General features: G+C 40.2%; 1 protein-coding gene across 5 annotated transcripts in view; it reads left to right on the top strand.

Moving 5' to 3' along the window:
* The window catches only part of LOC113405077 (MAP3K7 C-terminal-like protein), a 73,212-nt gene that overhangs the window by 22,193 nt on the left and 38,786 nt on the right, over positions 1–12,233 (top strand). For 2 of the 5 annotated variants that reach the window (XM_026652284.2, XM_026652279.2), the window contains exon 3: positions 4,785–4,893. In XM_026652284.2, coding sequence (XP_026508069.1) covers positions 4,785–4,893 — 109 coding nt within the window. Of the gene's footprint in view, positions 1–1,722; positions 2,045–2,392; positions 2,441–3,666; positions 3,686–4,784; positions 4,894–12,233 lie in introns of those variants that run through there. The other 3 variants (XM_026652287.2, XM_026652276.1, XM_026652292.1) reach the window with 3 other exon arrangements.

Raw genomic sequence — 12,233 nt, 5'->3', positions numbered from 1 at the left:
GGGAGTTTCAATATAGATTTCAGTGGGGCCAGGATTTCACCCTATGTCTGTAAACCAAATACATCCTTTAAAAATAATTAGTCCTCTAGTTGGAGAAAGAACCCCTCATTGAGATCAATATTAAGCTGCAGTGCTATTTTATTGTGAAATTTCAGTAGCAATAGTGGTTGTGAACAAAGCTAAATCTTCCTCCAAAATGAGATAAATAGAGATTATTATAAATATCTTTTCAGAAGTATATTTACAGCTGAGAAAGAAAGAAAGAAAGATGAGCTCCCTCATGAGTGTAGAAGTCAGGGCATGTTGATACTTTGAAATCATGGAATGGATTCTCTTGGCCAGGTTCTTGTTCCTGCTCTGGTGGCACAGTGAAGCTAGAAAGCAGATTTAATCAGCTATCATGGGAATTCCTAGGTAATGTAGAGCCTGTGTGGTGCTTCCACACCACGTCCTCCAAGCCCCCAGCACAGAGGTCTTTCCTGGAGAAAGGGGAGTGTAAGCAGGGTGGCTCTGTGCTCCAGCTATCTCCAGGTGTGTACCAGCCCCTTCGATCACAGGGAGCTAGGTGTAAATTAGAGCAGCCAAAGGGTAGCTCTTATTTATGCTGGGACTGGATCAGTTCCTGGCCAATGCCAGGATGTGGGGGGAGACAGAAAGTTGATTTAATGCCACCTTTGCGTCTCCCCCTGTTTCTGCATCTAGTATGCCTCAGATGAACCAGAGAATCTGGCCCCAGATGTGCTGTACTTGAGACATTCCAGAATACGAGCATATGGGATAACCTGTCAAATTAAATGTATTGTTTTTTAAAAAATATTTTGAAATAGGGAAACTAACTTTTTTAAAAAGTGTTGTTGTAACTGTGTTGGTGCGTGGGTCCCAGGATGTCAGAGAGACAAGGTGAGGTAATATCTTTTATTGGACCAACTGCTGTTGGTGAAAGAGACAAGCTTTTCTTAATGAAAAAAAACACAGTATAATGATAGGTGCAGCAGATATATTGTCAGTCAATCTCCTGTCCTATAGTATCCTTTGCACTTTCAGGGATCGCAGTTATCCAGAAGAATACATACAGCCAGCAGGGTGTTTAAGTTTTGCTTGTTGTAATTGCATCAGTCTGGACAACTGCTTCTTTTTTTCACAGCATTTCCATATTCAGTTACTAATTACCTTGCTTGTAGTTACAAAACTGACTGGCAGTATCAGAAATAGCAGCAGAATCTACAAGCTGTTAGTTTTAAGTCAATTGCAATTTCAATTCCTGTCCAAAATATTTGTAAATAAATCTGCCTTCAGAATGTATTTATAATGAAGACTATACAAGACTCTAATATACTACTAAAATTAATCCATTGTCTCTTTAATATAATAATTCTATCATCTGTTGTTAGTCTGTTATTAGACACTTTACCAAAGCCATTACAAACCTAGCCTAAAACACCAAGCCTCATCCTCATTGTTAGCTTTGATAGTTGCCTCTATCATTTAATAGTTTGCGTGTAGCCAGTCCAAGTTGGCAATGTCACCCCAAGCTGATTCGAGCCACAGACATTTTTGCTGACTGGAGTCATGCTATCTTTGCCAGTTTGCTGGAATAGACACAGACAGTGATTGGGTCATGCTGAAAACATTCCTGTCCTGTGAAGCAAGTCTGTTTGTATTTTAGGTTTGCCAGGACTAATGAATTAAAAATCTTGAACTCTCCACAGTTTGCTGCTTATTAATGCCTCTGTCAGAAGGATTTTTTTTCCCTCTGAAGCATGACAACATCATAAATCTCATTGTTGGAAAGGAAAGGAAGGGAGAGTGGAATTGCGAAGAAAAGCGGAAAAGGGTGGTCTTGTGGGATAGCAAAGCCTTTGGGAAGTGCAGGTAGCAGCATGTTGCCTTAACAGCTGTCTCAGCTTCTCAGACTCTGTCAGTTTGTTGCTATGTAGCAGGTGCAGCCTTTTCTTTTATTGAATCTTTACTCCATAAAGGCAACGACAAGCCAAGGCAGTGGCTAGCCCTGGATTATACAAGTGCAGACTCTCCACTAAGTGAGGTAAGGCAACAGGTGTGAAAACTGAACTAAACTGATAGAGCTGTAACACACTTAATCTGAGTTCTGCTACAGATTTTTATAAAGAAACAACAGCCTGTTCCACAGACAGTCCTCATGAATATGGAACTGCTTTCTGGGATCCTTTTAAAGACCTCATTATACTCAAAGTTGCCCACTCCCATATCCTTCTGTCTACAGAATGATTATCCTTTTTTGTGTGTGAGGAAAATAAGTGGGAAGTTTGTACGCAGTTGGTCTGTTTCATTTCCCTGAGCCGATGGGACATTCATCATCCTATTTACACACACAGCACTGAAATGAAGGTTTCCCTGCCATCTTGTTTTCTTTATTTTCTTTTTGATGATGGAGACCATTGAGGATTCTGCAGAAAATCTGGTGAAGAAATAATCTTAATTCATAAAATGAGATAACTGGCTCATATACAGTGTGTATATATAGATAGGATTTTCTTTCCGTAAATTAAAACAAAATGAAAAAGTCTCTTGTGTAATATTAAAAACATTAGTTATTGAAGGGAGTATTTATTTTTGCCCCCAGATCGGTGACTAAATACTGGTAATTTGTAAACATTGTAGACCACACAGTGTGTGAATGGGACAAGACCACTGATTTACTTAGGACAGTGCTCAGTTATGGTAAGCTTAAGGATTCCAACAAAAGACATCCTATCATGTTTGTTTGTTAAAATGGTATTAACTTCCATGAATGTTTTTTCTCATTTCTTAATCTGTGATATTAAACATGAAGCATCTTATTGTGTAGAAAACCTGTCTGATGATGGTTAACAGATGTGGTGCATGTGTGATACAATATGTAATGATGAACAGTTTTGTTTTCAAAGTTGTGCGAATTTGTATCTCTCTTTTGTTCTAGGTTTGTTTGAGAGTCATGTGGGAAGGGTATGTTATGATAAATAATTTTGGTTTTGCAATTGTTCTGTTTATTTAAAAAAAAAAACATGCAAGGTCTCAAATACTTTTCACAAAGAGACCATGGAAGAAGGAGATCGTTACTCTAGAAAAAGTTGCTACATAAACAGACCCCCCGCCCAAAATGCATTTTGTCTGTTTAAATGATTTTGTGGTCTCTCTTCCAATTGATGCTGGTTGGGTGTGTGTGTGTTCTTTTGATTAGTAATAATAGGGAAGATGGGGTTATTCATGAGAATCCTCCAAATATTAATATGAAAAGAGGCTGCCAGCTCCAAAGTAAGGATTTTAGAATAATTGTTCTTTTTTTTTTTAAAGAAAATCTAAGCACTGTAAAACATCCACTATTTGATCAGAGTTCACGTCAGTGGCTTATTGTGTAACATTGCCACAGAGGAACAGTCTCCCTCTGCTGGCTAAATGCTCAGACAGACAAAACAAAAAATAAATGTTTAAGTCAGTGGGCCAAACTCATGCTTGCTGCTACTCTACTGCCTGCAAAGGATTGATGCTAGGGATGAATTTTGTGCATCATCAAGCAAGGCCTTTCTCTTGTAATGCTGTTCTGTTGTACTGATTTTATGTGATGCTCTAATAATTAAACATAACATCAAATGGGGTGATGCAATTTTAGTGCAGAAAAATAACCATTGCTTTCAAAAGTGTTACGGAAAAGCTGCAATGTGATTGGGTAAGAGAACTGTCTTTTCCCTTTCCACCAATTAAACGCCACATTGTCTACAGAAGTATAGCGCAGCGTTTAGCAATTTTGCTATACTTTATTGAATAAGTTGATTTCCAATTTTCTGTGGGTGTTTTACACTTGTGTTTATTTCTTTAAATGTTGTTCATGTAGCAATCCACCTAGGTGATATAGGTGCAGTGCACTGCTGAGTAATGTTTGAAGTTTGCTTAGTTCTCTTACCGCCCAATGTTACAATGATTTCTGCCTGGCCAGATCTTTCACCAATGTAAGTTCCATTAACTTCATTTAGGCTCCATACAAGGACCTGGCTCATTGCAGGATTAGGACCTCAGTGTGTACTGTTAGTGAATGTTAATTACAGCTGCTTTATATGAGATATATAGGAGTTTAAGTTGGACATCAAATACTTAATAGACTTTGTTTGGGGAAAAAACTTTTATACGAAAGTCTAAATACACATAATATAACTATAAGTGCATAAGCCTGGACATGCTTTAAGCTTATCCTGTCTAAGTTGATAGCAACTGAAGACCAATAATATTTGATGGCTATTTGGTGTTCTGTGTGAAATAAATTGGGAATTTGGGGCTGTTTCTTAGTGAAGAGTGATCCACCTCATTAAAACCGCCATTTGGCGCTGGCAGACTCCGAAGAAAGGCCACAGGCTAAATTAGGCCCTGATCCTGCAATTGACTTCCTCTAGGCAGACCCTTAACATCTGCAAGGAATCCCACTGAAGGATCAGTACCAAGGTTTGGAGAATTATCAATCTTCTGACCCTTAAATGTGTGACTGTCCAGGTCAAGGCTGAGATATGCTGACAGGACAAAGTGGGGAAATTTTCTTCATCGTTGCCTTTACCTGAACTGTGGATAAATCAAGGAATTTAGTCTCTATCACTGAATTTCACTTTAAATTTTTTTTTAAAGAAAAATCAAATGTAGCCCCGTGCATGTCACCTTAAATTTGCTTTATTAGAATAAAAAATGCAAAAAGTGCAGCTATAAATGTGTGCAAATCACTAAGCTGAGGATGTAATGGCTTCATATGATCAGTAATGTATGCAATATTTATATAATTGCAGCTGGAACACACAGATAAACACGTAGACTCAAGTGCCCACATGATCACCACAGCAAGAGTACCTGCTGATAAGCCAGTCCGAATTGCCTTCAGTCTAAATGACTCCCCAGGTACAGTTCAATTTTATGGAATAAATGCAAATGAAATGTTTCTAGGTTTTATATGTTCTTGATCATATTTATATTACCAAATGAAGTCGAATGTCATGGATGGACTTTTTCCATGTGTGTGAATGATCAGTTTTCCTGTCTGGTAACTACAATATTGTTAGAGGAAACTAACAATAGATTAAAATCACTTGTCCAACAGCCTAGATACTGTAAAAGTGAGATTTATTTCAAGAGAATGTGGAATAAACATAAAACTATGACTGAATTACCAATATATTTCAATATAAACTGAAAAAGTGTGCTAAAACTCCTGAGCAACATTTTTTTTATTTTGTTATTTTATTTTGATGGGGAGGGCAAAGCTGGCATCTAAGCAAAGGACAGAACAAAAAGACACTTTCCCATAAGCAAAAAGGTTGAAGAATACCAACAGAATGCCCAGCTTGAGGGAAGGATTCAGGAAACAGCTGCTCAACTTGGCATGTTCCCCGATAAAGTAGCACAAATTCCATTACCGTTTGTCCTGTAAACTAATGTTGATGTTCCCCAACGTAACCTGTGCACATGTGAACCCTTGGATTAGGTTCACATTATTGAGTGTACCTTAATTTTTGAAAATGCCTAGAGAGCTATTGATAGGCACTTTGTGAAAATCAGAATGAAATAAAGAAACCAGAAACAGGGAAGCAATGGCAGCATCACAAAGAAGGAAACTAGCTCTGCTGCCAGTGCTAGGGGAGAGCCTGGAGGCAAGGCGGAGGTGTATACAGAGCTTGAAACTCACAGGGTTTCAGTTATCATTACTTGTGAACCCACTTGCCATGCACGTTTGTAGACTACCAGTGCTACAATACTATCTGTCTCCCTTTCACAATATGGATGGTGTAGCTCAGCTTCTGCTCTCAGAAGTCACAGATCTTTTCAGGTAAGTTATTCCATTCTGTGCATTCTTACACAAGAGAGTAACGTATATATATTTTCACACAGCATTCAGGAAACGGAGCATTATTATTCCTACAACAGCCTTAACTCTGCTCCGCGATTTTGTTTTTCATTCTTTGTATCCTTATTTTCTCTGTACACTCTTCAGTATCAAACTGCTTTTGTGTATGCTTTTTACACACAGGACCACATTCAAACCTGGTATAAGTAGATATAAGTCCACAGACTTAAGTGGAATAGCATCCACTTATGCCAAATTTGAATTGTATCACGGAGCAGAGTATAGGCTGTTATAGGAATAATAATGCTCCGTTTTCTGAATGCTGTGTGAATACAATCTCAACTCCAATGTTACATCCATGAAATTTTTGTCACCTTTCTGTTTTCTTTTATAATATTTTAAAAAATATTTTTAAATAAACTTCCTGTATTTATTACTACTTAATATTACAGTAGCCCACAAAGCCCAATCCACATCACAGCTCTGAAGGGACGTATAATTATGTATGGTAACATAGTCCATATGCTAAAAACTTTACAAAGACAAGTGACATATAAAAGTTGGGAGAAGGATACAATCTGGGGTGGGGGGGGGGAAAGGGTGCAAGCTTATATATGCCTTGTTTTGTAAATTATAATTACCAGTATATTATAATATATAAAGAAAGTACCAACTATCCCCATCTGCCCATCAAGCCATCCTTAACAATCTGATTTCTTGTAAGCATCACTGCAAAGGTAGGTCTTGAAGAGAGATTTTAAGGAGAGGAGGGGAGTGTCCTTATGAATCATGGAAGAATCAGCTGCTTGTGTGAAGAGCTGAAAATCAGGCAAAGGAGGCTTGCACAATGGGCAGAGCAGAGGAGATGGAAGGGCAACGTGATAAGGGATAAGAGAAGACAGTAGCGAGGGACAAGGTTGTGAAGAGCATGAAAGGTCAAAATTCAGTAATGTCGCAAACTGTTCCCTTCTCTCACCCTGTCTCCTCTGCTCTGCCAATAATTCCAGACTCTATTAAAATTTGTAAGAAGGTTCAGAACTATGGAAAGGTGTTCATTCTCTATTAAATTCCTTAGGACTTCCTCATTGCCCACATTATCTGGCTCTCAGCATACATGTGTTATTGCAGCAAGTGATCCAGACCATCTGTGAAGATAGGAGAGAGTAAATAGGAACCAGTAGATTAAGGACCATATTTCACACTGAATTGCAACCCCCGGAGGGCTACTCAGAGGTATAAATCAGCATAGTATTTGACCTCATCAGGAGAATTCAGCACCTGATGTTAACGGAAAGCCTGAATGGAGATATCAATATCAAACCTATTTAAACAAGGCAAAGGAAAAATCACTCCAAGTCTGAAGTTTTACAGAAAGCCACATTCAAATGATCCTAGTTCAAACAAGCAACTGAAATGTCTTTTTTTAAAGAGACACTGCAAAGACATAAATCTGCTGACACAGCGTCTCACTGCCACCTTTATCCATTTTAAATTTAGAATCTTTTTTCTTCTTTTCACCTTTTTATATTCCTCTTATCCTTTTTTCATGGGAGGAGAGTTGCTTTTCTCAATTCAGGAGGGAGTTCTGTGTTTCAACTCTGACAGCATCTTGAGAGATTTAGTATTGTGATGGTACACCTCTATCCCGATATAACGCTGTCCTCGGGAGCCAAAAAATCGTACCGCGTTATAGGTGAAACCGCGTTATGTTGAACTTGCTTTGATCCGCCGGAGTGCGCCCCCCCGCCCCCCTGGAGCGCAGGGCTGCCCATAGGATTCGGGGGGCCTGGGGCAAAGCAGGGGTGCTGCTACGCTTGTACTCACCCGGCGGCAGTCTAGGTCTTTGGCGGCATTTCGGCGGCAGGGGGCCCTTCAGTCGCTCCGCGTCTTCAGCAGCACTGAAGGACCCGCCGCCGAAATGCCGGCGAAGACCCGGAGCGACTGAAGGGCCCCCTGCTGCCGAAATGCCACCGAAGACCCGGAGCGCCGCCGGGCCAGGGCTCGCGGGGCATTTCGGCGGCGGGGGGCCCTTCAGTTGCTCTGCGTCTTCGGCAGCACTGAAGGATCCACCGCCGCCGAAATGCCGCCGAAGACCCGGGCCAGGGCTCTTGGGGCCCGGGCCCTGCAGCAAATTGCCCCACTTGCCCCCCCCCCCTCAGGTGGCCCTGCTGGAGCGCTGCTTTACTGCGTTATATCTGAATTCGTGTTATATTGGGTCGCATTATATCGGGGTAGAGGTATATGTAAAAACCTCACCCAGAATGAGGAGGTGAGTGAATTAAACTCATTTAATGTTTTTTCTTAGATGTTGTCTTGTTTGCCAATCATGGTGGCAGGTGTGATGCCCCGTAAGGCTGAATTATTCTACCACAGTAGTACAGGGAGGAATTTACAACGTAACCAGATATAAAAGGGGAAAAGGTGTGTTTCTTCTGGATGGTGATTATCTCACTGGTTAGAACTGCAACAAAGTACTGGGTCTGAAAGCAGAGACTGTTATCAACTCAAGAAAAGCAAGTTATTTAGTGTTATTTATCTACAAGAAGGGATATGGCTTATGTTATCCATACCAAAAATTGTTTTACTGTGTTCAAAAGTTGGCTCTTTTAGGGCCTGACAATGACCACAAAAACAATTAAAACCGGGCCAGTTTTGTGCTGTATTTTTATTATGATTGTGGGGTGACCAGGTCCTTAAAAGTCTTGAGGGAACTCTGACCAACTGCTAACAGTGATGCTATATAAAAATACAATTTTACTGTGTATCACTTAATCCTGTAGATATAGATATCTATATTTGATGCTTTTACTCAAGTTCACTAAACTGGCACTAGACATAAATTCTCTCATAGCTTGTCAGATTTGTAGCAGTTTACCTTAAGGTGTGATTTAAAACTGATTGAATTAAACCAACACAAAAGGCTGAGTGGGCAAGCTTATTTCAATTTTGCTTAAATTGATGTAGGAATAGATTTAAATTAAACCAAATAAGCTGCCCTTAAGCCAAAATAAGGGCACGTCCACATTTAAAACAATGCAGCGGCGCAGCTACACTGATGCAACTATGCATTGTAATCTTATTTTCACAGTGTTATTATTATTATTTATTTGTATTGTGGTAGCACCTAGGAGCCCTAGTCATTGACAGGACCCCTTTGTGGTAGGCGCTGTACAAACACAGAACAAAATGACAATCCCTGCCCTAAAGAGCTTATAACTGAAGAATGAGACAACAGGCTACATGTGGATACAGCAAATAGAAGGGAATAAGGAAACAATAACACAATACTGATTATTATTTGTACCCTCACCTCTGTCCTTCCTATTGTTTGCCGTGCTCACTTGTTGAGTTTTGTCTTTAGTTAGGATATTTCTACACAGCAACTAGACTCCGCATATAGGATTACAGCATCCCTGCCCCAAGGAGCTAACAATCTAAAGATATGTCTACACAGCAAAGAAAAACCCGCAGCTGACCCATGCCAACCAACTCAGACTTGAGAGGTTCAAGCTGCAGGGTTGTTATGTTGTTGTGTAGGCCTCTGGGCTCAGGTTGGCGCCTGGGCTTTCTGACTCTGTGAGGTGGGAGGGTCCTAGAGTTTCGGTGCCAGCCCAAGCCCGGAAGTCTACACAGCAGTGAAACAGCCCTGAAGCCTGAGCCCCGCGAGCCTGAGTCAGCTGGCACACGCCTGACATGGATTTTTCTTTGCTGTGTAGACATATCCTTAGATTGTTAACTCCTTGGGGGCAGAGATGCTGTAATCCTATATGTTTGTACAGTGCCTACCAGGATGGGTCCCTGATCCTAATTGGGAGCTTTGGAAACTACTGTAGTACAAATAATAAATTCATTATTTTAACACAATGTGTGGGCTTCAAAGTGCATATATTTTCTATTTAGAGGTTCATATAAAAATAATAATAATATCCCTGATTAATCCTTAAAACCATGTTCTGTTTTTGGTAGACAGTAATGACATTTTTCTGAGGATTTCACAGGAATTTATGAGAAATGCCCTTAAAGGGCATGAGACTGAGAGTCCCCCACGGAGCATCCTTTAGCTTAGGAGAAAGTATGCTGAGTAGGAAGCTCATGGGTGCTGTTAATATTTTTGTGAAGTCCATAACACTTATTATTAAACAAGGCCCTCATATTCCTATCCTAAGGGCAGGCAATTATTTTTCCCTACCCTTTTACAAATAAGGTAACTGAGAGGCTGCACAAGGTCATATCAGGCATAACTGGGAATAGAACCCAGGGCTCTTATATGATAGAGCCAAGTCTCATTCATTTAGCCACCGTGCCTTTTAGCAAGCAATGTCTGTACTTGTCTGTCTGTAAACACTGCTCTGGCCTCTAGACACTGACCTCTCAGAGCCAGGATTAGAAACCAGGAATCCTGAGACATAACATTCCACTGCTGTCTTACGAATAGTTGTGTAGCGCACTGGCAAAGTATGTGTTGTGGATCAGCCCTTAAAGAAGGATACAAAACACACTTTGCCAGTGTGCTAAACAACTATTTGTAAGACAGCAGTGGAATGTTGTGTCTTCCACTCCCAGTCAATGGTAAGAAGACTCCCATCGACTTTAGTGGGAGTTGGACTGGGAACTTAAACTGGGATTTTCAAAGGAATCTAAGGGCTTCAATTGAAATTCACTATGAGTTGGGTGCCTAACTCCCTTTAGGCTCCTTTGAAAATCCCAGTCTTCTACTGTGTGTGTGATTGGGGGTGGCACTGGGTTTTTTACCTTGCTTTAGTCTATAAGTATGTGTATGCATTTCTAAATTCAAGAAAATTCCTGCCACTGAAGTTCTTAGCTTATCTGGTGTATAACAGCACAAAGAAGTTGATTTAAAGAGGTCTTAAACTAGTGTGACTAAAAAAAAACCCTTGCAGCTGTTGAGTAGATGCTAAAGCAGGCCCATTATAAAATGTACTATGGTATGCTATAATGGTTAAGATACCAATAAGTTCTATTTTTAGTACCATTGACTCAGTCACTTTGTGTTCAGAAAATAAGCAGTGAACATTTGCTTATTGAAAGGATTTCCTCTGAAATTATTTCTTTTTAGAGTTCATCCTTTTAAAATTTATTTAGGGAATTTGTTTTATTTTTTATTTGCTGCTTCTACTAACTACACTGCGGTTAGTAGTGTAACATTTCTAATAGTTTGAAACAGTCAAAAATTCAAAAAAGATATTTTTAAAATCTTGTGCATGTGAAAAATAACAGCAATTCCTGCTTTACGTGTTCTTGATTTCTTTTGAAAATTAAAATCACGAGGGGGTCTTCCTTACTGCTACTGGTACAGTATGTTGTACTGCTGGAATTGTCAAATGTCAGTTTAACGGCTCTCCACAACTCTGATCCAATATTGCTGTCAAAATGTTTTACAACTATTCATCCAAATGTTGTAGAGCAGCTGTACTACTGATCTGACTGAGTCATATTCCTTCTTTCCATTTGGCTATGCAGCATTATTCGTCTTTCCTCTTTTAGAATATTTGTCTATTTTTAAAATTTGCGCAAGAAGGCAACAGCAACTTAAAAGTAAACACTTACACGTTGATGTAAAGTAACTTTATGCAATTCAAAAACTTAAATATCTTGCAGGAGAAATCTTGTGGGTAGGTGGTGGGGAGATGTTTTTAATAATACTGCAAACTGAGCTCTCAGAATATTAATACTAGATCATGGTATCTATAGACTATTTGTTTTACTTGTATTGTTGCCCTCTTCTCCACTTCATTTTTCCTTGCTATGGCCCTCACTTTTGTTTTTGTTAGCAGAGGGACCAGGGACTCAGTGGCATGCAGATAGAATGCCCATATGTGGAGGTATATCCAGTGTGCAATACAGTATGATTCATGGTAAGACCAGCTCATTGCCCTGGATGCCAACTCTCTATTAGTTAAAGCAAGGCTTTGACTGTATACTAGCCAATATATACTCTGTATACTCTGCCTGGAACAAGGTTGCTTATTTTCCCTATTCCCCACCACAATCATTTCACTCCATGACCACTGATAGTAGGATACAGAGGTGCAAAATATCTGGCAAGATACTCTGTGTGAGCAGACATCTGCATCCCCACAAAGCCCTATTGATTCAGGGCACGTCTTCACTACCCGCCGGATCTGTGGGTAGCAATCGATCTATTGGGGATCGACTTATCACGTCTAGTGAAGACTCGATAAAATCGATCCCCGATGGCTCTGCCGTCGACTCCGGAAATCCACCGCGGCAAGAGGCAGAAGCGGAGTCGACGGCGGCGTGGCAGCGGTCGACTCGCCGCCGTCCTCACAGCCAAGTAAGTCGACCTAAAATACGCAACTTCAGCTACACTATTCAGGTAGCTGAAGTTGCGTATCTTAGGTCGACCCCCCCCCCC

This window comes from Terrapene carolina, unplaced genomic scaffold (assembly GCF_002925995.2).
Source record: "Terrapene carolina triunguis isolate 2854851 unplaced genomic scaffold, T_m_triunguis-2.0 Scaffold31, whole genome shotgun sequence".
Lineage (NCBI taxonomy): Eukaryota > Metazoa > Chordata > Testudines > Emydidae > Terrapene > Terrapene triunguis.
Note: the sequence above shows the minus strand (reverse complement) of the source record. Positions and strands in the feature narration are given on the sequence as shown.